The sequence below is a fragment of the Eretmochelys imbricata genome, chromosome 3, assembly GCF_965152235.1.
Source record: "Eretmochelys imbricata isolate rEreImb1 chromosome 3, rEreImb1.hap1, whole genome shotgun sequence".
Classification (NCBI taxonomy): Eukaryota; Metazoa; Chordata; order Testudines; family Cheloniidae; genus Eretmochelys; species Eretmochelys imbricata.
In genome coordinates this window covers 117077748-117104250 of record NC_135574.1, presented here as the reverse complement: position 1 = coordinate 117104250, position 26503 = coordinate 117077748, and the positions used below count along the sequence as shown (strand labels likewise).

Genomic DNA, 26503 nt, shown 5'->3' with positions numbered 1-26503 from the left:
CACTGTAGCTTTTAAATTCTGCAAGAAAAATGTGATTAGCAGATTAGGGCTTCCCTTTGACATGAGGACTGTGGGTACCTGTTTATTTCCTCTCTGTGTTTTTGCTCTTTGACAGTGATATCTCTATTTTTCAGAATGGAGGCAGTAACCAGGTGGAAATGATTGCAAGATATTTCTTATAAGTCACTTGCTTGTGTTCTCATGCTCATTGCATCATCTGTTACTCACATGTCACTTGGTTAATGCAGATCTTGTAAGAACAGGAGTAAAGACTACTAATAATTTGTGCTGGTCTAAACTCTGCAAGCTACCCCCTGACTCCCCAATGTGCAGAAATTTCAATGTTTTTTCAATATCAGGGATTTCTGAAAATGAAAACATTCATCTTTGAAGAAATCCCACTGTGACAAGTTGGTTGTGTGCAGCTACTCAGGGTCTGCTGCTGCATATCGGCGTTTTAGACTAGGGTTGCCAACTTTGCCATCAGCATTTTAGACTAGGGTTGCATGAATTCCTGGAGGTTTCATCACATGACATTACTTTTAATTAAGATTAATCTTTAATTCCTGGAGACTCCAGGACAATCCTGGAGGGTTGGGAATCCTATTTTAGACTGTTATGTCTTGTTCAGACTGTTGCTGTCTTCACTGGTTCATGGTTATTACATGTTTTGATTGACAACTTACCTGTGTGTTTTGCTGCTGCTGCTTTTTATTTTTTTTTGGTGTGGGTGTTCTGGGGTGCATTTGATTGTGACATTATGGTAACAAGCTGTCATAAATATAAAGGGGAGGGTAAACACCTTTAAATCCCTCCTGCCCAGAGGAAAAACTCTTTCACCTGTAAAGGCTTAAGAAGCTAAGACAACCTCACTGGCACCCGACCCAAATGACCAATGAGGAGACAAGATACTTTCAAAGCTGGAGGGGTGGGGGTGGGGGGAGAAAGGGTTCTGTCTGTCTGTGTGATGCTTTTTGCAGGACCAGAGCAGGAATGCAGGTCAGAACTCCTGTAAAGGGTTAATAAGCAATCTAGTTAGATATGCGTTAGATTCTGCTTTGTTTAAATGGCTGATAAAATAAGCTGTGCTGAATGGAATGTATATTCCTGTTTTTGTGTCTTTTTGTAATTTAAGGTTTGGCCTAGAGGGATTCTCTAGGTTTTGAATCTGATTACCCTGTAAGGTATTTGCCATCCTGATTTTACAGAGGTGATTCTTTTACTTTTTCTTTAATTAAAATTCTTCTTTTAAGAACCTGATTGCTTTTTCATTGTTCTTAAGATCCAAGGGTTTGGGTCTGTGTTCACCTATGCAAATCCTCTGTTCTTTGTGTAACACTTTGGTGATGGCAGCTTTTAACCTAAGCTGGTAAGAATAAGCTTAGGGGGTCTTTCATGCAGGTCCCCACATCTGTACCCTAGAGTTCAGATTGGGGAAGGAACCTTGACACAAGCGCTTCTATTGTGCAACCCATGCTGCCTGCACATCATTTCTGCTGTTGACTGGTGCTACTTTATTTGAAGATTGGAGGCTGAGAGATTAGTATGGGAAAGAACAGTAAAGTGTTGACAGCAGGATATATGTGCAGATCATGCAACTCTCTGCTACTGCTAGGTTACCCATGCTGCAGGACTGCTTATGCCATGGTAACTTAGATATTTAGGATGGACTTCCAGAGCCCAACTCCTTTGGTGTGGCTGGACAGTGCCTCAATGAGCATTTTTGCACTGGAGATTCTGTTCTGTTCGAGGAAGACATTTTTTGAAACTCTTCAGCAACCCAATGAAACCATTCATGAGTTTGCATATTGTTTGCAGTGCTTGGCCCAGGACTGTGAATGTAAGGATGTTATGATAGTCATAGTTAGGGACATTTTTGTCACCGGTGTAGCCAATGACTGCCTGGGCGACTGGCTACAGGTGAAAGATGCTAGAATGCTGACCCCTGATGATGTAGTTAAGAATGAGGCAGTTGAGATGGTCTAGGCTGAAAGGGGTTCTGTGTGTCAGGCTGCTACTACCTTTGTGTCTACTCTTAAACCATCAGCTCCCCCTTCTACTTCAGTTGCCCGGAGTCATGCTACCTAATGCTACCTAAACCAGCTTCACAACCTCATCACTGTTACTGTTGTGGCAGTACGGTCACATAGCCAATTTCCCTGCATACTCAGCTAGAACTGCTAAGTGTTGGGCTTGTGGGAAGGAAGTACACTTTAAGTTAGTGTGCCGTGGTACACTATGACAAGGGTAGGCCTGAAGTGCATACTGTGAATATGAAGCTGCATGAGACTACCTTTACCAGGGACCCTGATGTCACCTTTTAATCTGGTTTTCTCATGTGGCAAGGCATTGGGGTTGGTATCCTGTATTGTAGAAATTAACGGTACACTGATGAAGTGCATGGTGGATACCGGTACTTAAATTTAACATACTGACCTCTGGGTTAGTTCATAATCTGGATATTTCTCTGACTACAGTGGACATAAAAGCTTGGAACTGGTATGCTTTGCAGACACTGGGTGAAGCTGTATACTGTGTGCTCCACAAATGCCTAGCGTTGACTTCAAAGTTTTACGTTGTTAAAGGCCCTGTTGTGCATATAGTCCCATTATTGCCATATGGCCTGTGCTATGCATGAACTTGCAGAGGACACCTCAGGTGCATTTGTGTCGGCTAGATTAGACAGGGATACCCAGTGTAGTGTTCACCATGATTTATTTAACAGTGATGGTGTTCTGTCCATGGGATGTGTGTATTCTCTGCAGTTGGATTGGAATGCCAAGCCCTTTGCACTGCCTGCGTGTTCTGTATCCCCTGCACTTGTGGACAAAATACAAGTAGAACGGCAGTGCATGAAATATAATGGTATTATTCAGGATATGGAAAGGAGCTCACCCGCAGTGATTGTCTACAAGAAGAATGCTGACATTTGACTGTGCACAGATTTTAGAGCACTTAATAAATATGTGGAACATGAGCAGCTTTAATGACCAAACTTCAAAGAGGTGACATGCCGGGTAAGTGAATCCTGGGATGGAGAGCTGGAGGAAGGGGCCGGGGGTACCCAATAGAGAGAGCAGAAGGGGGTGAGGAGAGGGTCGCACCCCAACTAGTGAAAGAACCTTCCCCCCACCCCACAGTGTTGGGGGAAGGGGGAGAGACGGGAAAGAAAACTCCTAGACAACAAGCCGAGCACCTTAAGGAGTGGCAACAAAGGACCCTCTGGGCAAGAAAGCCGAGAGTGTGGCTCTTGGGAGCCCGAGGGAGACAAGGACCAGGAGGCCGGGGACCCGAACCCAGAGGTGGGGTACCCGGGCCACCAGACACCACTGGACCAGGTCTGCAGTCTCTGCCGGACCAATGGGCATACCAGGGAGGCCTGTCCCTCCCGTAAATGTGGAGGGGGGCCTGGAAGTCCCGGAGAGGGCCCACAGGAGTCCCCGGAGGGGATGCAGGCACTCCCAGTGACGGGCGGATTTGTCTGCCCGAGGAGGGGCAGGGACAGGGTGAGCCTGGTGGCTCCCTGAATGGGGGGAGTTGTGTGGCAGGGCAGGGGTAAACCCCTTTAAGGCAATGCCAAAATGCTGGCTGCAGGCTGCACTCCGGCCAGGAGGCCAGGGGTAGAGACACAGGTATTAGCAGGGAGCCCAGCTGCAAGCCCTAATGAGGGCTGGCTCAGAGGAACATGCTGAGCTAAGTGCTGACAGCTGGGCCGAGGCATGAGAGAGCTATAAAAGCCCTGGGCAAACCTTGGTGGGGAGGCTAGCCTGGGAGAAGACAGGAGGGTGGTATCGCTGTCTCCTTACCAAAGAAGGAAGCCTCAAAAGCCAGGAGACCCTGGGAGTATCTGTGGGGCACTAGCTTTGGGGGGATCTGGGAACTGCACTAACGCTGTAAATAAAGGGGCAAAGAGTCCTGTGGCACTTTATAGACTAACAGACGTATTGGAGCATAAGCTTTCGTGGGTGAATACCCACTTCGTCGGATGCACGTAGTGGAAATTTCCAGAGGCAGGTATAAATATGCAAGCAAGAATCAGGCTAGGGATAACGAGGTTAGTTCAATCAGGGAGGATGAGGCCCTCTTCTAGCAGTTGAGCTGTGAACACCAAGGGAGGAGAAACTGCTTTTGGAGTTGGCTAGCCAGTCACAGTCTTTGTTTAATCCTGAGCTTATGGTGTCAAATTTGCAAATGAACTGAAGCTCAACAGTTTGTCTTTGAAGTCTGGTCCTGAAGTTTTTTGCTGCAGGATGGCTACCTTTAAATCTGCTATTGTGTGTCCAGGGAGATTGAAGTGTTCTCCTACAGGTTTTTGTATATTGCCATTCCTAATATCTGATTTGTGTCCATTTATCCTTTTACATAGGGACTGTCCAGGTTGGCCGATGGACATAGTAGAGGAGCATTGCTGGCACATGATGGCATATATTACGTTGGTGGACATGCAGGTGAATGAACCAGTGATGGTGTGGCTGATCTGGTTAGGTCCTGTGATGGTGTCGCTGGTGTAGATATGTGGGCAGAGCTGGCATCGAGGTTTGTTGCATGGGTTGGTTCCTGAGTTAGAGTTACTATGGTGCGGTGTGTAGTTGCTGGTGAGAATATGCTTCAGGTTGGCAGGCTGTCTGTGGGCGAGGACTAGCCTGCCTCCCAAGGCCTGTGAAAGTGAGGGATTGTTGTCCAGGATGGGTTGTAGATCACTGATGATGCACTGGAGAGGTTTTAGCTGAGGACTGTATGTGATGGCCAGCGGAGTTCTGTTGGTTTCTTTCTTGGGCTTGTCTTGCAGCAGGAGGCTTCTGGGTACACATTTGGCTCTGTTGATCTATTTCCTTATGTGGGTATCGTAGTTTTGAGAATGCTTGGTGCAGATCTTGTAGGTGTTGGTCTCTGTCTGAGGAGTTGGAGCAAATGTGGTTGTACCTCAGCGCTTGGCTGTGGACAATGGATCGTGTGGTGTGTCCAGGGTGGAAGCTGGAGGCATGAAGGTAGGCATAGCGGTCAGTAGGTCACGTTAACACCACCCTATACCGAAAACCATCACTTATTTGCACCTTGGAGTCTAGGAAGTTGACCTCCCGTGTAGATTGGTCCAGGCTGAGGTTGATGGTGGGGTGGAAGCTGTTGAATTTGTGGTGGAATTCTTCCAGGGTTTCCTTCCCATGGGTCTAGATGATGAAGATGTCATCAGTGTAATGTAGGTAGAGAAGGGGTGTGAGTGGACGAGAGCTGAGGAAGCGTTGTTCCCAGTCAGCCATAAAAATGTTGGCATATTGTGGGGCCATGTGGGTGCCCATAGCAGCACCACTGGTCTGGAGGTATATATTGTCACCAAATTTGAAATAATTGTGTGTGAGGATAAAGTTACAGAGCTCAGCAACCAGTTGTGCGGTGGCATCATCAGGGATACTATTCCTGACAGCTTGTATTCCATCTGTGTGTAGCAGTTTCTCCTCCCTTGGTGTTCACACCTCAACTGCTAAAAGAGGGCCTCACCCTCCCTGATTGAACTAACCTCGTTATCCCTAGCCTGATTCTTGCTTGCATATTTATACCTGCCTCTGGAAATTTCCACTGCATGCATCCGATGAAGTGGGTATTCACCCACGAAAACTCATACTCCAATATGTCTGTTAGTCTATAAGGTGCCACAGGACTCTTTACCGCTTTTACAGATCCAGACTAACACGGCTACCCCTCTGAAACTGTAAATAAAGACACTTGGGTGATCCAGCAAAAGAAGGCATGGAGGATTCTTTATTATACCAGCTTAAACACAGGGCACAGGCTCAAGAGGGAGAGAGCCTGCGGGGATCCTGTGACAGTTGGATATTAGGAAAAACTTTTTCACAAGGAGGGTGGTGAAGCACTGGAATGTGTTACTTAGGGAGGTGGTGGAATCTCCTTCCTTTGAGGTTTTTAAGGTCAGCTGACAAAGCCCTGGCTGGGACGATTTAGTTGGGGATTGGTCCTGCTTTGAGCAGGGGGTTGGACTAGGTGACCTCCTGAGGTCCCTTCCAACCCTGATATTCTATGATTCCTATTAGCCATACAGAAGCTTTTTCCTTGATAGTTACCTAAATCTCTTATCTTTCGCTCACAGGCTCAGAGTGATCTGAATCTGTAAATTCTCATAATTACAAAAAAATTAATGAAAAATTATGGAAAGACCTGTCACATCACAGTAATCACCATTGTCAATTGTTCATTCAGTTACTCCCTTGTTTTCTGGTTCAGCATTTGATGCTTCTGCTTTAATTTGCTTGTATAACTAAGATGTTTCCTCTCTTACTGTTTTTACTTGGATATGACTTCTAAACCTTGACATTCTTTTCTATAGCATCTCTCCTTATTAATCTATTTTTTTCAGATTTAGGTACTTTCATCTTTTTATTTTTGGTTTGAAACTGTTGGAGGCCAGATTCTGTATATATGTATTTTTCTGTTTACTGTTTTTATTTTCAAAATAAAACAAATATTACATGTTAAGAATAGCATATCTCTTAAATTCACAGTTTTAGACAGCACAGAAAAAAAGTACTAATTATAGTTCACTAAAGAGTGACTATATTTCCTTACATTCCTGCTGCTGCTCATTTAAACAAAATACTATATTCTCTAAACTCTCCGGTTTATTGAAAGACTCTTTGATGTCCATTATTTTTGAGGGATTGGTTTTCTAGTTAGTTATCTGGTCCTAGTAAAGTTATTGTGGCTTTCTTCTGACTGGTAAGTTGCTTTGATTTTTTCCCTGACACAAATATTTCAGGGTCCAAAAGAATATTGCTCTCCAAAATCATTCTGAGTCTTCAGTTGATATTATCTAGACTGGTGGCCTAAAACCTGGAGAGAGATTCTCTCTTTGGGAGAGATCCCCTGCTGGACTATATCTCCTATAAAACACCCTGGCCAAGGACTTAATGTTGCACTGCTTCTCCCCATCAAAAGTGGACACCAGGATGGCTTATGGGAGATGTAGTCCAGCTGGGGATCCTAGCCCATAGAGGAGAATGGGGACATGAGGAACAAACTAAACTCGTTTGATACACTACTCCCATTTTTGGCCAAAGTCTTTAGTCGGAAAACTACATTTCTGATGAAAATTTTAGGGTTTTTTTAATCAGTTCTTCATATTAATCAAAAATTTCTATAGGGAAAATTATTTTTAGACCAGCTCTACCCATTGCCTAAAACAAATTTTATCCTTGAGCTTTTATATTGCGCATCTTGAAAAAAGACTTGATGAAGCTAGACCTCCGGTCCAGATCATTATTTTACTTCTCTGCCAGTAAAGTTACATCATATACAGCACCCTTAAGTTTGAAGAACATAACTTTTGTAAACTTAGGCAATTTAGAACATTTTTGAAAACTATTTTCTCGGTTCACTGAGATTTATGCTGTAAAAGTGTGGCTTAGATCTTAAATAAACATATATTTTTTCTTTGTTGCAGCTTTTCCCCTTGGGTTTTGGAATCCTACATGGCTGCTGATGGGAATGCTCTTGTAAGTATATCTACAATTTTGGCTACAGCCATTAGTTGCAGGATGGGTTGAGGGAAGTGCCCTACTTGTGTGTGTAGTTTTGCTCTCCAAAAGGTTGAGGTCACATACGATCTTTAAATAAGTTCTTGATTATTGATTGGGACAGCCAATGAGATTGTCACAACCTGGTCCAGTCCTGCTCTCTGGAGGAGCGCCAGTCTGTTTTGCTTTGATCCAACAGCTGAGTCCCATGTTCTTTTAAGCCCATTGGGTCTTGGTAGTGACTCTGATCACTGTTCCTGATTCTGGGTCTCTCTGGCACTCTCTCAGGTGCAGATCCCATGTCTGACCCTTCTTGGGCAGTGGTATCCCACAATCTGTTAGCCTAGACCCCAGAATCAGTGTGTCAGCCCTCCCAAACCTCCTGTTGCTTAGACACATTTTTCCCCAGAGATCACCTGGTGTGGGAGCTCTGGTTTTCTACTTACACCCTTCAGGGATAGCATGGCAGTAAAGCAAGGAACACAGGCTTAGCAAATATATTTGCTTCTATATTCACTCTCATACTCTCACTTTGCTATATGTGGGCTTGGGAAGGAATTTTCCCCAGGTCAGATAGGCAGTGACCGGGGGGATTATTTGCTTTCCTCCGCAGCATCTGCATGCGGGTCATTTGCCAGGATGATCTGGGTATTTCTCACTTAATCATTTCCCTACCATTATGGGTCCTTCGGGCATTGGTGCACATTGGGCTCTCCTATTCTCTACTTGCAGTGCAATAGTCTAGTCTCCTATGGACTAATACTTTGGCCTCATTTCGGTTGTTGGGTTAGTGTGCAGTTGCTGGGTGGTGTTGATGGCCTGTGCTATACAGGAGGTCAGACTAGATGATCTGGTGGTCCTTTTTGGCCTTAATCTCTAACACTCTACCATTAAAACACAAGAGATTTACAGGATGCCTTAAGGCCTGGTCTACATTTAAAATTTAGGTTCGTGCTTAGGGGTGTGAAAAATCCACATCCATTAGTGTCGCAGCTATTCCAAGAGTACCCCCAGTGTAGACTCCTCTGTATTGCTGGAAGAGTGCTTCTGTTGATGTGGCTAACGTTGTTCAGGGAAGTGGTGTTCCTACAGCAACAGAAAAACCCCTTCCATTGGCATAGGCTGAGTCTACACTATGGAGCTATGCTACACTATGGAGCATACTCCTAATCTGTCCTCCAGATGTCAGTTCCTGCTACCAAATGAATGTTCAAAGCCACACCAAAGGCTACCTTCTAGAGGGAGGTTGAAAATACAACGTGATGTTCACAAAACCAAAATGGAATTCATCAGCTGCCACAGACATATCCCCCAAACTGTCACACCTCTATAATTCCTGCCTATTGATTGGGTCAGCCAGTGAGGTAAGTGAATGTGCCCTAGTTTGAGCTCTGCAGTTTCATCAAGCTACAGCTAGGGCATGTATGTATTTGCACTCTGCAGGAGGAGCTCTGGATAGTAAGCCATAGATTTGCGGTCTACATTTAGGTACAGAGGTTCCAGTAGGCCACAGTCCCATCACTGTCCACCACATTCCTGATGTGTAAAACTACAATGAAAAAAATTGCAGTATTGTCAACTGCAAGCAAAAATCAGGAGTCAGGCTGCACAAAATCAGGAGTGGCTTAAAAATAATTAAATTTTTAAAAATTGAATTCAGTTTATTTGCCTTTCTGTTTTGGGACCATTAGGGGATTCATGTTTTCATCTTTCCTCTTTGAAGGATAATGAAAGCTGAGATTCTCACATAAATTGGATGACTCCAGGAGCTGGGGTTTTAAGAAGCATACCAAATAGTCATATATTGTTCCAGTGAGTGCACCTTATGTAATCCATATAGTCTCTTCTGACATGGCTGCTATACCACTGGTTTGGACCATCGGTTCTATTGGTTATGGTTGGGTGTGTTTTTATAGTGATTTTCAGCTGCTTCTCATTGTCTTGAAAAACTCTTCCTTGTTAAAAGGATTTGTCTCTTGATCTGAAATTAAACTTGCAAACCGGAAAATCTCAAGTGGCTCTCTATTGATTCCTTGTGCTACCCACCTGAGTATCCTGAATTGAAAGATTCCCTATACATGGTGGCCATATCTGGATATCTTGCAGATGGGAAACTTCAATCTGATTTTTGGAGAACCATTTGCTAGTACAACCCAACATCCTGTGTGTTTTGTGACAAGCTGGACCTAAATTTTGCAAGTCTCTGGATTTTTTGTCAAACTGCAGACTGCAAGTGTAGTGGTAGATTAAATTTAAAAAAATGGAGGTTTCAACAATATTAAATATGAACACGAGTTCAGTGAGTACAGCTGTTTTTTCCCCATATTAAATTTATTAGCTTTGGGACCAGGAGGGATATCAGAGCTGAAATTCTGGAGCACAATTCTGTGAGAGTGGGGAGATTCCATGACAGATTCCACTGCTGCAGAGTCCTGGACTACAGGGACCCTTGACTGTGCCCATGACCTGTTAGGAATAAATGGAATTTTTTTTTAAAGAAGAAAAAGTGCTCCTGTTCTTATTTTTATATGATTTTATTAACACATAATAAAGGCTGTTGGGCTTGTGAAAACAGAGCACACTAGTCATAGGTTTCATGTTTGTCATCTAACAGAAAAGTTCATGGCTTTCTGCTACTAGAACCATAGAAACTGGTACCAGAAGTGTATATTAATTCATGGTGACTGCAATCCATGCCCAGATCCTGGGATTGCTGCCTCCAATGTATTTACCAGTGATTCATCCCGTTCAGTTATAAATGATTCATGCAATGAGGATTCTGTCTCTTCCGTTCAAACCAGTCTATGGTCTAAGCTATTTTGCTTTAGCTCAGTGATAAAGGTCGTGCATTAGCAGGAGAGCTACTTCTTCATCAAATAGTTACAGAGAGCCACATCCTGTCACTGTGTTGCAATTTTACCATCATGACATTTCGTTAATCTGGATTTACACGATGCGATTTACAGCATCATGGAATCATTCCCACTACCTGGTTTCTGCATAAGAGGTGTTATTTCGTCTCCCTCTTTCGTCATCTCAGCCTAATTGCTAGGTAGGAGGTACTGGGTCCAAGGAAGTAGTCCTGGCAGCTCTTACTATTTTCCTATGGGCTCAGGCCTGAGTCAGGGACAACTTCCTTTGGAAAGACGACTTCAGGGTCATCCCATATGGGAGTGGGGGAACATTAGTGGCTCCCATGTAACTGGTCTATTTGCTCATTGCTCCATGGGAATAGATCAAGGAAAACATTGTCCTGAGAGAAACATCCAATGGACTACAGCATAAATAAAAAATGATGAGTCTGGGATCGTTCACTCTTGGCAAAGCCATCCACAAGTGAGTTAGGTAGGTCATCCCAAATAAGCACCAATAAAAACTTTCTGGTGCACAGTTATGTATGTGTTACCTATGTTACAGAGAAAAATATTGAGAAAATGTTTGAGGTTTAGAAAAACATGATTTTGATATTTGTGTGTGCGTGTCCCTGGCCACTCTAAAGCTAAGCGTCTTAGTTACCATGAGTTCACCGGTACGTGGAGCCATGAAAACCTCCCCAAAGAGCATAAAATAGCTTTTCTCTCCCTAAAGATAATATAACTTAAAGGACGAATATCTTGGCAAGTTAAGTGTTCAAAGATACATTATAGTCCTTTGTTACACAGTTCTGCAATTCATCAGATGAATATCACCTCTGCATAGCTGGATTGTGTGTGTAAACAAATATCAAAATACTAAGCTTGTATGCATCATTTTTCAGTGAGAGGTCTGAATGTTTTAAAAAGAGTATCTATTATTTTCCCCATTTTATAGATGGGAAAACTGAGGCAAAGAGCAGTGAGTTGCCTTGTCTGAGGTAACACAACAGGTCAGGGGAGAGCTAAGAGTAGAACCCAGGACTTTTGATTCTTAATTCCCTATTCTCTGGACTCCACTTCATTCAGTTTAGGTTATGTGTACACTGCACAAAATGGTGTGTTCTTAACTTGGGTTAGCTAACCCACATGAACTAACTCAGGTTAAAATAGCAGTGAAAACACAGCAACTCAGCTTTTAATTTGAGTTGGCAGCTCAAATTCAACGTCAGGCTCCCCTATAGGTTTTAACTCAAGCTGATAACCCTTAGTTTCATGTCTTTATTTTTCAGTAAGGCAAATGTATTTTCCATATAATAATGTTGGATAAAATATACTACATGTAAAATATGAAAATGAGTGCCTATAATTAAAATACATAAATATATATGGGATAACATAATCAACTAAGCATATATATTATACATTATAATGAGGAAAATCCACCAAATGTGGACCATATTTTTTTAATATTGAGACACTATCCTCCTATCTGTAACGTATTCTGTCAACATCTTACTCATGTAGGGGGCAATGTGTACTAGAAAGGCAAAGAGGGGGGAAAAGCAGTGATATTTTTGTTTTTATTATTTGTTTACAGTAATGCCCACAATGTGCTATATCAGTGATGATAAAATACCTGCCATGTTTTTTTCACCCTTACATATTAGTAATTATCCCTAATAAAGGCAATGAGGCTTAAAATGTTGCAGGCTTAACTTTTCTTTTTTTTGCTTCAGAGAACATTATACGATTCAGCTAAAAAGCAATCCGAGAGAGGCTCCTGTGGGTGTGAAACAGGAAGCACTAGTGGATTGATTCATATGTATAATAGTGCTACATTTGTTCTTGTTCAACTGCACATACATCAGTTTTAATTAACACATTTTATGCTTCAGCTAGTAGCTTCCCTTTAGCTGCAAGTGGGTTTTTAGATAAACACCCCCCTCTCCAGTTGCCCCAGTCTTTCTTTACAAATGTTGTAACACAATCTGAAATTTCCTTTCTTTCCTTCCTGCATTTCTTGCAGGTTCCCTTGCGTCAGAAGACCAAACAGAAAAGTCAAGGTAACGGATCTTTCCCCTCTTCTTTTCTTTTTTTTAAAAGTGTGTCTTGTTGGGGGGAGGTCGAGGTTTTCGTACCGCTGGTTAGCTGGTGAAGGACTGTTGGTTAAACTCTGCTTATTTTTGCATCAATTCTGAAAAAATGACAGCATGCTGTTCTTTTGGACTAAGCCTTTGTGGTATGTCAATAGACACAGAGCTGGAGATTCTAGAGAGAGACATGCAGCTTTTCATTTAGTTGAAAGCTAGTCCTCTCTAGCTGTGACTTAAATAGATCTATTGTTTTCTAATGCAGCTGTAAGAAGGACGAAACACATTTTTATCTCGTTTGTTTTATTTTACAATAATTCATGTCTTATTTGTGTGCAATTATCTTTAGAGTAATCAGTACATGTAATTTATTTTCTGAGAACATCTTCTCATTTTATCTTTGTACATTTAGAATGCCTTTTAAATGAATGTGTCTAACAGACATCATAAAACTGACTGACCATCTGACTTTGATGTGCATTTTAAGAGACACTTGGATGACTGTTAATATAGCAAATGTAGATGGTCTGATATATTTAATTTATTTAGCTTTGTAGATTTAAACAAGCAGAACCATTTATTTTAATGGCACAGAGATTGTTGTTATGAGTCGACGGAGGATATCGTGTAAGGACCTGGGACGAGCTGATTACCAGGGGTGGCTCTACAAGAAAAAGGAAAAAGGACCTTTCATTGGTAACAAATGGAAAAAGTTCTGGTTTGTGCTGAAGGGGTCATCATTATACTGGTACAGCAGCCAACTGGTGAGTACAATAGACTCCTAACTGTGTGTGAGTGACTAAGCAGGGATTACTGGCACTGGGAAGGAAAGAGTTGGGGAAGATCTGAAGTATAATCTGGAGATATATAAATGATCGGGCTTATTTAGTTTTTGCTCAGCCCTGAGATTTCTTGCAAAATGAGCAAATACTAGAAACTTTCCACATTTTTTGCTTCTGCAAGCACTTGTGAAATGGATTTGTCAGACAGTCTGTTCCTTTAAGCCTGCGTGTTCTTCACAGGCTCCACTGTCATTTAAATGCTGGAAGGAACTTGCAAATTGAAGAAGCTTACAGGCACTTACCGTCAAGGAAGGGGCAACACTCTCCTCATGTTCTCAACGGAACTAATTGCATAATTTTAATAAGGGGACTTGCTTATTTCTCCCACCTCCAGTTTGAACCTTGCTTGACCTGTCTTTTACTCTCCTTTTGATATTTTTGTTGCCTGATAGTAAAGCTGGTGTCAGAATTACAGCTTGGCCAGCTCATTGTGGTGTTATCTCTTGTCTTGTTGTCGTCACATTCACTGCTCTGTTTCACTCATGTGTCCCATGGATCTGGCACAAAAGCTCCTACTGTGTTTTTTCTGTGGACACCTGCACTGAATTGGGAGGGGTCAGGGGATTAGGCGACTAGGACAGCACAGTGGAGTTTAAATTGCTGAATAGTGAATGATTAACTTTTAAAAATGCAAATAGCTGTCCTGCTGAAAAAGGGATGTCTTGGGCCCAACAAGGGGTAAGATGTCACTGAAAGCTTTGTTTACAATTACAACAGTGAACAGTTAAGTGTGGTCTGGGATTTCTTGTCACATCTTCACTGGCTTAGTTACATTGTAGCAATTACCGCTAAAATTTTTAAAAACCTGTTGTCAAAGAAAGCTGCTAAAACATTTAAACGTAAAATATGAAGAAAGGTTTTCATTTTAACATCCCTTTAGCTGGAGAGAGTTCTTTTATAGAGAGAAACCCCTTTCCGGGGCTCTTTTTAAATGCTATTAACTGTTCTTTTAGAGGAAAAGAGAAGACCATTGAGGTGGTTTGCAGCAGTTCTTGTTGCCGCCGTTGTTGTTGAGTCCAATCCTTCCTTCTTTAAGATAAAAAGAAGACAGACACACGAGGAGAGAAGAATAACAAGGCTAGAAAATGCAGCTCCTGACTCTGCTGTTGAATCTGACTTTCAGACTTGATACTGGAGAGGCACGGGCATAGCACAGGTTTATCAGCCACTCTGAGACATGTCAGACTTGGCCTGCTAAACAGAATTTTTTTGGACCAAAAGTAAAAGGAAAGAGAGAGATCGGAAAGAGGAAAACTAAGAGTGGGAAGGAAATTGACATGAGGGAGTGAAATGCAAATCTTACATCCCAGGTGGAGGTGGCGCTATCATCCGTTTCCTCTCCCTGGCTTGCTCTGTTCAGGTCTCTCTCTTAGGATCAGGATGATGAAGGCCCAATGGTAGATTCTGGGGTCCGAGGAGATGATGGAGATGGAAGCCATGGTGATAAAGTTGTCTCCTTACAGTCCATGTCCCACACCCCTGACTGTCACTGAGTGACCCCCAGATGGACCATGTCCAAAAAGGGGTGGCTACTTTATTTAGTTAACCATTCAAAAAACATTTCAGTGATTTCAACCCTAAACATTTCCTCCCATTTTGAGACTCTTTCAGTTCAATGTCCTATCAATCTGCAACTTTATGCCTGGAAGACCCCTCATCACCGTTGTTTTAATGTAAGCAGTCCAGTTTGTACTGGCTCATTTGTCTCCACCTTTTCTTGATTTTATAAACAATTTTATGTAACAGGCTGAGCTGGTCTATTGTTACCTTGGACAACTTAAAGAACAGGCCTCCTCCCAGCGTAGCTCTAGACAGTGCTCAGCAGCATCACACCAACGAAAAGGTGTCAAAGGAAGAGGAAACCTTTCTCGCTTACCCTTTATTAGATCGAAGCCATCCCAGGTGCAGTTTGATTAATTTCAGGGGAATTCTCCTGGGGCTGTATTTTGCCCATTATATTTTATAGCTTAGCGAATATTTTCACCTCTTCACTGATGTTTAGAAATGCTCGTTAATGCCTTGGCCACTTAATCACTCCTGCTCCTAAATGCAAGTGCCTGAAGCAGAATAAAGATGCAGTGTTTGTGGACCAGCATATAATAAGATTCTGCTGGTTTCTTATTGACTTGCTGAAAGATATTATGGACCCAATTCACCTGCATGACACCAATTTTTATACTGGTGCAATTATATTACCATTAGTAGAGTTAATCCTGACTTACACCAGCACAACTGACCTAAGAATTGGGCCCTATATGTTTTAAAGAACATTAGAATATTCTGTAGTTTCAACAATGTGGGGATCAGCTGCTGTATGTCAGGCTGGGAGGAGGCAGCAGAGTAACTTTCCACTTTAGCATCTAAACACTCAACTCTACAGATTACTGTAGAAAAGGGCCTTTAAACATAGATCCTTCGACACTGACACACTGGTGAAGAGTGGTGAGGGCGGAATCAAGCTGAGGTCAAATGAATGAATGAAGTGAGTGACCTAGGCTGTCTGTGGTTCTCTATGACCCCTTTCTTTATTTTAAGAAGCAAGAGGTTTTTTCACTTTCTGTAGATGCTACAGTCAACCAGATACTGACAACGGTAGCATAGCAACAGCAGTGTGCTGTTGATGGCCTTTTTCTAGTAAGGCTGGAGAAATATCAGAATTTGTGTGGAATCTCTAACTGAATCCACATTTCTGTTTTCTCAGGTTAGGGTGAGGTATTCTCCACAGTCCCCAGTGCATTGCATGCTCTTGATTAAATCTGTCCTAAGGCCTCAGAAGCTCTGGAACTTTGTTGATCTGGCTATTGTGCTCAAATATTGGGTCTTCCACGGAAGAGGGAATGGGGAACGAATGCATTCACGTCTCACCAGCAGTGTATCAGAAGACAGCAGCTGGGAAATCTCAACAGGAACAGTGGCAGATTTGTGACCTTAATAAAAAAGGATGAGGAGAGACAGTTAAGGTAGTCAGGAAGTACCTTGGGAGAAGGAAACGGAGAAGGATCTGATTGGGTTGAAAGGTGTGAATGAGAACTGATTTGGGAGTAAGTGGGGCAATCTTAATAAGTTAGTCTGATAAGCTCCAAAATGTCTGAATGCGTATCCATACTGAACTCCAGACATCTTTGAGAGTCACTGTCTGCTAGTCTCTAGTTCCCTCTTTTTGTTGCTGTTCTGTATGGATGGATGCTTCTAAACGGAACATTTAGAAAGGACATCATCAGGTTCTGCCTCCCCCAAGCAGTTTTAGTTCTAGTCTGGAGCATTCATACTGAAACCTTGTGAGTGGGGCATTACTTCTGCATGGAAGGGAAAAAATGAACACAAATAATTCTGGTGCTAGACTCCTGTTTCATCTCACATCTGTCTCACATGTGCACCTGTGATTCATTGGAAAGTGGGAGACTAATCAACTGTTTGTTGTGTATCTGTAGGATTACTTGTGTGACTTTCAGTGGATGGACAAAAATTCCAAGTTTCCTTCTATAGCTATACACATTGTTCAAAGTCTTGATCTCTAACACCATTTCATGAGGAATCAGCTTAGAAAAATCATCTGATGAATACAATAAAAGGGGGTTCAGGTGATGATAGACTCAACATTTATCCTTAAGTTTTGCTCTAACTAATTGTGTTTAAACTGTGCTCATCAGACCCTTTGGCACTGACAAAAAGTCATTGCCTTCTGCTGACTGTTCGTTGGACTATGAGGTCAGTTCATTTTCATTCTGGTTCCTCACAGGCCTGGATAAACATTACAAAAATTATCCACAACTGGCAATCTTAGGATTTATCGGAGAAGCAGAGCATTGAGTAGACATGGAGGTTGAACTTCTCACTCATGCCTACAAATGGTCCCCCCAGCCACAACTGAAGCATGGTGGTGAGGCCACAGAAACCAGTTTGTGCTGTCAGTGCTCTGCTGTTCTGTGGATGAAGTGACAACTTCAATCTCCAGCGCTATCAATTTCTCACCTTTCCCCCTATTGCTTATGTTCTCTTAACTTTTAAGAGAACAGAAGCATGGTGCCTGGGATAGCCCTCACTGGAAATGACAAGGTCAGGGCATATTGCAAAAGGGAGAGCAGATACTCCCAAGACTGGTGGATAACACTGAAGTTAAACTCCCCAACCAGTGACAAACTGTGCTTCTGATTCCCCACACCAATTATCAAGAAGAAGAAGAAAAAAAATCACACAGCCCTCTTTATTGCATTCCAGTTCTCTGGCTCCCAGCCAGCACCCTAAGTCCAGTACAGTGAGAAGTTATTTTAAAAAAACTCTGCTCACATATACAAAATGTTCTTCTGACCCCAAAGGGTCAGCCACATTACCAGGTCAATATAGGTTTGGATCTTACCCAAAATACCATGCTGCCAGCCAATCCCTTAGTGTCTAAAACTAAAGGTTTATTATAAAGAAAAAACAAGAAGAGAGATGTTACATGGTAAAACAATCACATACGTACAAAGACTTCAAAGTCAATATATCAAGTTCTTAGCAGTAATTGGTGTGTTTGCTGGCTTGAAAGTCCCTCTGGAACACATCCACAGCTTGGATAGATCATTCAGTACTTTGTTCAGAGCGTCAGTTTGTAGCAAAGTCCTTCCAGAGGTAAGAAGCAGGATTGAAGACAAGAAGCAGGACTGAAGACAAAATGGAGAAGATGCAGCTGCCTCTTATAGTCTTTTGCCATGTGGCCTGTGCTTCCTTTGTCCCAAACGCAAGCTGCCCAGCACATGGCTTGGAAACCTTAGAGTTCTGTCCATAGGCATGTCCCTGCATGCCTTGCTGAGTCACAAGGTGTATCTGCCTTCTCTCAATGAGTCAGTTGTATAGCTGATGATCCTTAATGAGCCATCAAGCAGGCTAGGCACTGCTGAAACTCTCTGGGGGTGTCACCCAGAAACATAGCACAAGTTTTGAAATACAGACATACATACGTATCTATAACCCATAATACGAAGGTGGTACAAACATATAAACAAGATCATCATATCTGGCAAATTATAACATTTTTTTCAGATACCTTACAGGGCATATCTGGCACAACTCATTGCAATTTGACAATATTGATATTCATAATATCCTCAAGTGTCCCCCAGATTCCATACAGCATCACATAAATAACACGTAAAAAGTAAAGATAAGAATCCAAAACCATAGCCAAGGGTATTCAACCTATTAAAGTAAATGGTAAAGTGGCTTAGTATCTTTCACTGGGATCCTGTGTTTTGTGTCTATCACAAATATAGTTGGTTGAAATCTTTTGAATGAAAAGGGTTTTTTTGGTCAAAAATTGATCCGTTTTTTAAAAAAGTTTTCAAAAAAGTTGGCATTAATGAACCAGTTTGTGTTTTGCAACAAATCTGGTGACATTTTTAATCAAAATACTTCTCAAGATTTTTATAGATATTTTTTGTTTGCCTAAAATGGAAATGATTTATATTTTATAAATTGCTTTAATATCGCAAAACATTAAAACTAAAAAACAAATGGATATTATACATTTAAATTGGTATTCTATTACTGTTTAACAGTGCGATTAATTGCAACAATTTTTGTAATCTCGCAATTAATTATGATTTTTAAAATCATTTGACAGCTTAAAATTTTTGAAATTTTTCACAAACCAGCTATAGTCACTGACTTTTCAGCAAGAGAGCTGCTTCTAATACTAGGCTCTAACATACCAATGATATATATATATATATATTTTAAATGCACATCCCAGTTTATGCATGATGATATACTGTATCTTGATTTGTGAACTTTCAAAGGATTGGGCAGTTTCCCTTTCTATGTAGGGTAACCCATCTCAAAATCACAATGTATCAGTTTGTTCTTTCTTTTTGAACATCCTGCTGTAAAGGTAGATCAGGGTTCTTTTAATTTGAATCCTTCATGGCCATCTTGAGATATTACAACAAGATCATAGAGAAGCTTGACCATATCCTTATGAAATTAATAATGGTACATTTAAAATAATGTTAGAAAATAATTCTTGAGACAAAAGATAATGGCTTATGACTTTCACAGAATTTTCAGCTTTTAAAATGCCATTCCACTCCAAAAAGTGACTGTCAAAATGGCACATTATTCTGCTCCCTGTGCTTATTTAGAATCCATCCCATTTGCTGATTTCTGTGACAATAAAATTTGACTGGTTTTTACACATGCTAATATTGGGGAGCAAACACAGCTATCACAACTTTGTTCCCAGTTATACCTGCTGCATGTCTTGGGATTTCAGGGAAGATACCAGGTCTAGTTTATAGAGCTGTCAGTTTAAAACAGAAACAAAACAAAGCAATAAGAATAATAATTAATAAAAAAACACACAACCCAAAACAACAAAGGCATGTCCAACTTGCAAATGAATCAAATGTGTTGTGGAAATTATGAAGTCACAATGAACATGGAACCCTAAAATGCACTTACACTTTGATCCTGCAAAGTGCTGAGCACCATTGTTCCGCTCCAGCAAAGTATTTTAGCACCTACTTAACGTTAAGAACGTGAATAGTCATGTGGCTTCAGCTGGACTGAATCCCATGCTTAGTTGAAGCACCTTTTTTTAAGTGCACTGTTGTACTGAGGCTGTAAGTATCCATCTTCCTAAATGACTGAGGGGAAAGATTCCCATTTAAAACTGAGTGGCCCACAGTGGAACAAGAAGGTCAACTGTAATCTGAAAAATCCCCAAATGAGACTTACAGCTATATCCTACACTTGTTTATAAAGGTACACTCTCTGTAGATGAATGGAAAGGGCTAGGATTCCCTGGATTTATAAATTCATAGATTTTTAAGGTTGGGGGGTGAGGATGGTCCATTAGATCATCTTGTCTGAACTCCTGTATACCACAGGCCATAGAATTTCACCTAGTTCTCCCCATGTTGAACCCAGTAACTTGTGTGACTGAAGCATAACAAGTGTTTGGCTATCCATCTGGATTTGAAGATATCAATAGAAAAAGTGTCACTTCCCTTGGGAGCTGGTTACAATGGTTATCACCCTTACTGTTAAAAAAAATTAGTGCCTTATTTCTAATTTGTATTTAGCTGGCTTCAACTTCCAGTCACTGGTTTTTGTTATACCTTTCTCTGCTAGATTAAGGAGTCTAATACCTGGTATTTCATCCCCATGAAGGTACTTATACACTGTAATCAAATCATCTCTAAAACTTCTTTTTAATAAGCTAAACAGATCGAGCTTTTTAAATCTCTCACTGTCAGGCATTTTGTCCAAACTTAGATCCATTTTTTAGCTATTCTCTGAACCTGCTCCAATTTTTGAACAACCTTTTAAAATGGTAAAAAGTGTATTAAGAACACTCTGAATGCCTTAAATTTGCATCCGTTTTCAGTAATGGCAAAATTTACCAACAAGTAGTATCTTGTTGATCCCTCAAGGAAGATATAAAAACATATAGTATGGTAGTGTGCATTCTTCTTCTTCTTCTTCTTCTTTCTTCTATAAATGGAGATACATATTATGTGCTGCCAAAGAGCCTCCTGGTGTTGCAAAGTTTATTCATTCTTGCTTTAAATTTCAGTTAGTTGGTGTGTGGCTAGGGCTGGGGGTGAGGGTGTGAGGGATGTTCCTTTTTAGAAAGATCATCTTAATCTCGATTTCTAAAATTGTATAGCTAGATTGGCGGTGGATGGAGTGGAGAACCCAGCATTGTGGATGTACCTTTCCAGTCCAATGGTGCATTTAATAACCTCTGTTTCAATGCTATGCTAGGCACCACATGGAGCACTCAACTGTGTTGGCATTTGTTTTTGTAGGCTTATACTGGGAAGAGAAATGTAGACGTAGTCTGTTTACTGTACTTAGCTCAGGAGGTAACCAAGATTTCGGTACTCTAACCCTGTGTAACCCTTCTGCCCGTCAGAGTTGGCAGCAACAAGGGCCGGGTTCAATATCTAGGGGATCCATTCCAATAACACAATGCAAACCGGCTCGAGCCCCCACCCAGTGACCTGGGACAAATATATACCATCCCTGCTGGGCGCCTCCAAGAGGCAATACTTCCCCTCTCGCAAGCACATAGTCTGAGTGAAGCAAAAAGCCTTTTAATAACAGAGAGAAACAATGTGGCATTACGTTGGGGAAACACCACCAACAGAATTCATAACACAACCCATGAGCAAAAAACCCACCCCAAGCAAACTGGGGCATGCCCCTTTCCCTTTGGTTCTTGAGTCCAGCAACCCCAAATCACCCAAAGTCCCAAAAGTCCAATGACCCAAAAGTCTCTGTCCCTGGTCAGGGCAGCCCCAGAGTTCAAAAGTTTATCTGCGGAGCTTTACCTCCCAACCTGGGTGGAGATGGGACGGGGGTAAGAGGCACCTTACATGATCTGAAGCTGACCGCCCCACAGCTCCATAGGCCTTCGCTTCGCTCCGCTCTGCCAGCTGCCCCATGAACTCCTTCACTCAGCTCCGCGGCCCACAAGCAGCTCCCGCCGTCCCACGAACTGCTCCACCAGCCGGTCCACAAACTGCTCCGCGTCCCACCAGCAGCTCCCTCCGTCCTACGGACTGCTCCACCAGCCTGTCCACAAGGCACTCCAGCCAGCCCGCAAACTGCTCCACAATATATCTTCAGGCTCCCCCACTACTTAACACAACGCTCAGTGATTTCAGCTCTTAGTCAGTTCAGCTCTTTGGTGAATTCAGCTTGTAGTAGGGGAGCCTCAGTGCTGGTGCACTATTAGCCCAAAGTGAACTCAGCAGCCTGTAACTAGACTCCTAATGGAATCAAAAGTAGCTCTGATATTCTACAGCGGAGAGAGGAGGAAGTGCAATTAGCATGTAAGGCCCTCACCAAGGGGCCCATACCACCAAGTATTAATACTTGTCCCCAGCCTCTCTCAATTCACAGAGTTTTAAAACCCATGACCCTTGCCTAGCGAGTGCTACTTAGTTGATGGTGAGTCCCTCCATCATAACAAAAGGCCAAGTACAGTTCCAAGCACAGTTCCCATAATCAGGGTAATAACAAATTATTCTTCCTGCCCCAATAACAGAGACACTGGGGATCCCACAGCAGCCAAAGTGACCATTTGGGCAGCTATGGCCTCATTCTAGGCGGGGTCGGTGTGCCTATGCAAATGAGATCAGCCCCTGAAGTTCTTTTCCACAACTTGCCACACCTCACCACCAGATGTCAGGGTGGAGCTCATCCTGACACTGCTTACACCTGCATAACTTGTTCTCTTCCCTTAGTACTGTCAGTAGCCAAACCTTGGAAGGCACTTTCCCAGAATTCCTCTTTCTCTTACTGGCTTTCATTTATTTTTCCATTCATTTACTGTGGCTGCTAGGTTGAAAGCATTTGTGCAGGGTATTGTTTATCCCATTTTAAATATGATACGATTTTGGTAAAATTCTCTCCTACACATTATTTTTCCTTTTTTAAAAAAAAAACAAACTTCTGATCTCCTGCTTGCTGTTAATTTAACTTCATTACATTTCAACATGTGAAACATAAAAGAAACCTAACCCACTCTCTCAGCACCCTGGACAGATAATTAAAATTATAATCCAGAGAAGACAAAAAACAACAGTAGCAAACCAATAACATTTCTCACTGCAGAAGAAGTCAGTCTACCAAACTGCAATTTCCTCACCTCCTATGATTAACCTCATTGCTTCCTTTGCACTTACTTTCTCAATCAATGTCTTCAGTTGCTCTAGTTTAAATATTTGACGTATAAAAATGTGAGACTATTCTTGGCTAATATCCTCCTTTTTTTATAGTCACTTCAGATTCACAGACAAACAATGTAGTTTGAGATGCTGTCAGTCTTCTGCATCTTTGCTCCATCTGAATTATCCTTGCTCTTTGAAATATCTTTAGATAGCTCAGCTGCTTTTCACAGTATACGTTTTCAGAATTATAATGCGGTAGGGTTGAGGGGGAGGCACAAGAAATGCATAGTTCAGGAATTAATATTTCTAATCTTTTTTTGAAAGAACAAATCCATATTCCCCGACACACATACAGATGCAGGTTCTTATTTGTCTGCATCACCGCCATTCATAGGAGGGGAAGGGTTCAGGTCTACAGTGATTGAGCAGGATGCACAGGTGAATGAAGACAGACATGGGGATGGATTTCAGCAGCAGGCTGCAACTTTATTAACTCAAATCTGGGGAAGTGCACTTTGTCCGTCCTTCCTCAGCACCTCTGTGTTTCACTTACCAGGCATTTAACTGGCTCCAGGATGAGCACTTCTGAAAATCCCACCTGCAAATGCTTAATTAACTAATTATACCTGCAAATCAGAGATTTAGATGTCTAAATTGCACTGGCTATGTTGTGGGTGAATAAAGGAAGCCTGGGAAATCGGGCCCTTTATTTTAGCAAGGTGTATGAAGCACTGTTGTACTGAATGTCAACTCAAGTGCTTACCCCTCTGAGACTGTCTCTAATGGCCACGCCTGAAAAGAGGATATGGTTCTCACTCCTACTGACCTATATTGACATTATCCTTCACCTCAAATGAGAAGAAACTTCTGTTTTTTGGAGCTGAAGGTTAAGGGTTCAGTTTCCCATACTGCATGTATGAGGTTTGGCTGATGACTTTGCTCATGTACAGCAGTACCAGCATGTGATCACTGATCATTACAAAGGGAGCTGCTTTCCCCTAGCGCCTCCTCTATTTTAGTCCTCTTCAGACCCGAGGCTAAATTTTGCTTTTGGAGCTTGTATCCATAGCTGACCCTATGAACCAGAGTGTGACAAATCCTGAATATGAGTCAGTGCATGGTTGCTGCAGAAGGGGGAGTAATCTTTCCTAACCCTATACAAGGTGCAGATTCCATCCCCTGCTGTGCCAGTTCACCTGTGCGGCTTGATTCTTGGGGGTGTGGAGCAAAAGCTATGCCCACACCCTGCCCACTTGCACAGGAGGTGGAGTGGCACCGCCATCACAATGAGATGGGCAACCCATGCAGGGTTTCTGATTCCCCTACACACAGTCACATAAAAGTGGGTCCTATCTTGCTCTTTGCACTAGGAACGTATATGCATGGAATAAAAGGTTGTCGGGAATTAATCTAATCTTGGTCAGCAGTGTCCACCACTGCAGCCTGGGTTAATTCTGGTGACGTATTTTGTTGCAGGCAGAGAAAGCTGAAGGATTCATCAACCTGCCAGACTTCACTGTGGACCGAGCGAGTGAATGCAAGAAAAAGTAGTAAGTTTGTCACTCAGCCCCATGCTTGGCTGAATAAAGATTTTACATGCCAAAAGCTACATTTGAATTTGGTGCAGGTCAATGAAAAGGGATGGAGGTCAGAAATGGCATGAATAGACTATCTCAAGAACTTCTGAGTTTCTTACAGGTTTCAGAGTAGCAGCTGTGTTAGTCTTTATTCGCAAAAAGAAAAGGAGTACTAGTGGCACCTTAGAGACTAACCAATTTATTTGAGCATAAGCTTTCGTGAGCTACAGCTCACTTCATTGGATGCATTCAATGGAAAATACCAGTCGGATGCATTCAATGGAAAATACCTCGTATTTTCCACTGAATGCATCCGATGAAGTGAGCTGTAGCTCACGAAAGCTTATGCTCAAATAAATTGGTTAGTCTCTAAGGTGCCACTAGTACTCCTTTTCTTTTTGAGTTTCTTACTTTCACCATGACTGGGCTTAACTTTTGTGCAAAGAATAGCTAGTTTTGTGTGTTTGACATTGCCTGGAAAATTATTATTATTATTTTATTTTGTTTTGTTTTATTTTCCTGCTATGCCTTTTGCTCACTACGCCTCCTGTGTATTGCCGCCCTATCTGGACTGAGCAGCTAGCCTTCCACGGAGAACCTGGCATGGGATTTATGCAGTTTTAGGAGTTGTGGAAAGTGAATTTGGTGCACCCGTGTAAAGATAAAATCTCTGGTATGCAGAGTCATAATACTCTATTAAACAACAAATATGACTTTATGCCAAAGGCTTTCTTCCAACTGGTGTCCAAATGAGAATACTCTTGATTAGCTACCTTTTCTTAACTGGGAGGGTTAATAATGATATAAATAATACTGCTGTGTATTAACAGGGATTATTCCTTAGATTAGATTACTGCAGTGAATTCTTTGGGATATGCTTGAGGATCACACAGAATCTCTGCTTGTTCAGGACATGACAGCTTACTTACTTAGCAGCATAAACTGTTTAATATATTACTACAGTTGGGGCATGTGACCTAGGTGACTGCCTAGAGTGCCAGGCTTGGGGGGCACCAGGCTCAAGATGCTGTTTTTGTTGTTAGCAACAAAAGGGAAAATAGAATGTCTGAAGTAAAATGTTTCAGGTATTCCGTATGTGAAATCACTTTTCACTAACTTGCTGGAATGTTCTTTGCAGAATCTTGTGGGATCTTCCAGACTTTCCGAGAACTACATTTTCCTTGAACCTCCTAGAATGTTGTCAGCCGTGCTATATAAGGGGAGGGGCATCAGCAGTCAGTCAGTGAGATATAAGAATAAAGTGAAGTGAAATGAGAGCCCAGCACTAGGGTAACCTTCTAAGACTGTCACCTACTGTAACACTATTTAATACTGAAAAGGAGTACTTGTGGCACCTTAGAGACTAACCAATTTATTTGAGCATGAGCTTTCGTAAGCTACAGCTCACTTCATCGGATGCATACCCCACGGTATGCATCCGATGAAGTGAGCTGTAGCTCACGAAAGCTCATGCTCAAATAAATTGGTTAGTCTCTAAGGTGCCACAAGTACTCCTTTTCTTTTTGCGAAGACAGACTAACACGGCTGTTACTCTGAAACCTGTATTTAATACTGGTCCACCCTGTTGGTGCACAGTTCAATTTCTTGATATTAGTATATTTCAGTTATTCTTAAAAATTAAAATATTTCTATAAGATTTGAGGAAACAATTTTTTTCTTATTTGCTTACATATGGCATGAATAAATACAGATTTACAGATCCTGGCGTGAAAATTTATCATCTTATATGACAGGGATAAGTCATGTATGCAAGTCATGCATCAAAGTCATGATAAGGGCTACAAATGCAATAAAAAATAAGGTATTCAAAATTTTAACAAATGGAAGGGGATGGGGGTGCTGGAGATGCTCCTTGCCTGGGGCACCATTTTATCTAGGGCTGGCCCCAACCATCATGCTCCATACACTGCACTGTCTTCCAGATGCTTCTAAA

General features: G+C 41.9%; 1 protein-coding gene across 3 annotated transcripts in view; it reads left to right on the top strand.

The window, feature by feature from the left end:
• IPCEF1 (interaction protein for cytohesin exchange factors 1) overlaps positions 1 to 26503 on the top strand; it is an 87155-nt gene that overhangs the window by 18704 nt on the left and 41948 nt on the right. For all 3 annotated transcript variants that reach the window (XR_013345661.1, XM_077813225.1, XM_077813224.1), the window contains exons 2-5: positions 7454 to 7505; positions 12408 to 12444; positions 13066 to 13235; positions 24449 to 24522. Coding sequence is in view for 2 of the 3 variants with exons in the window: in XM_077813225.1 (XP_077669351.1) it covers positions 7482 to 7505; positions 12408 to 12444; positions 13066 to 13235; positions 24449 to 24522 (305 nt within the window). In the remaining variant the exon portion in view is untranslated. The remainder of the gene's footprint in view (positions 1 to 7453; positions 7506 to 12407; positions 12445 to 13065; positions 13236 to 24448; positions 24523 to 26503) is intronic.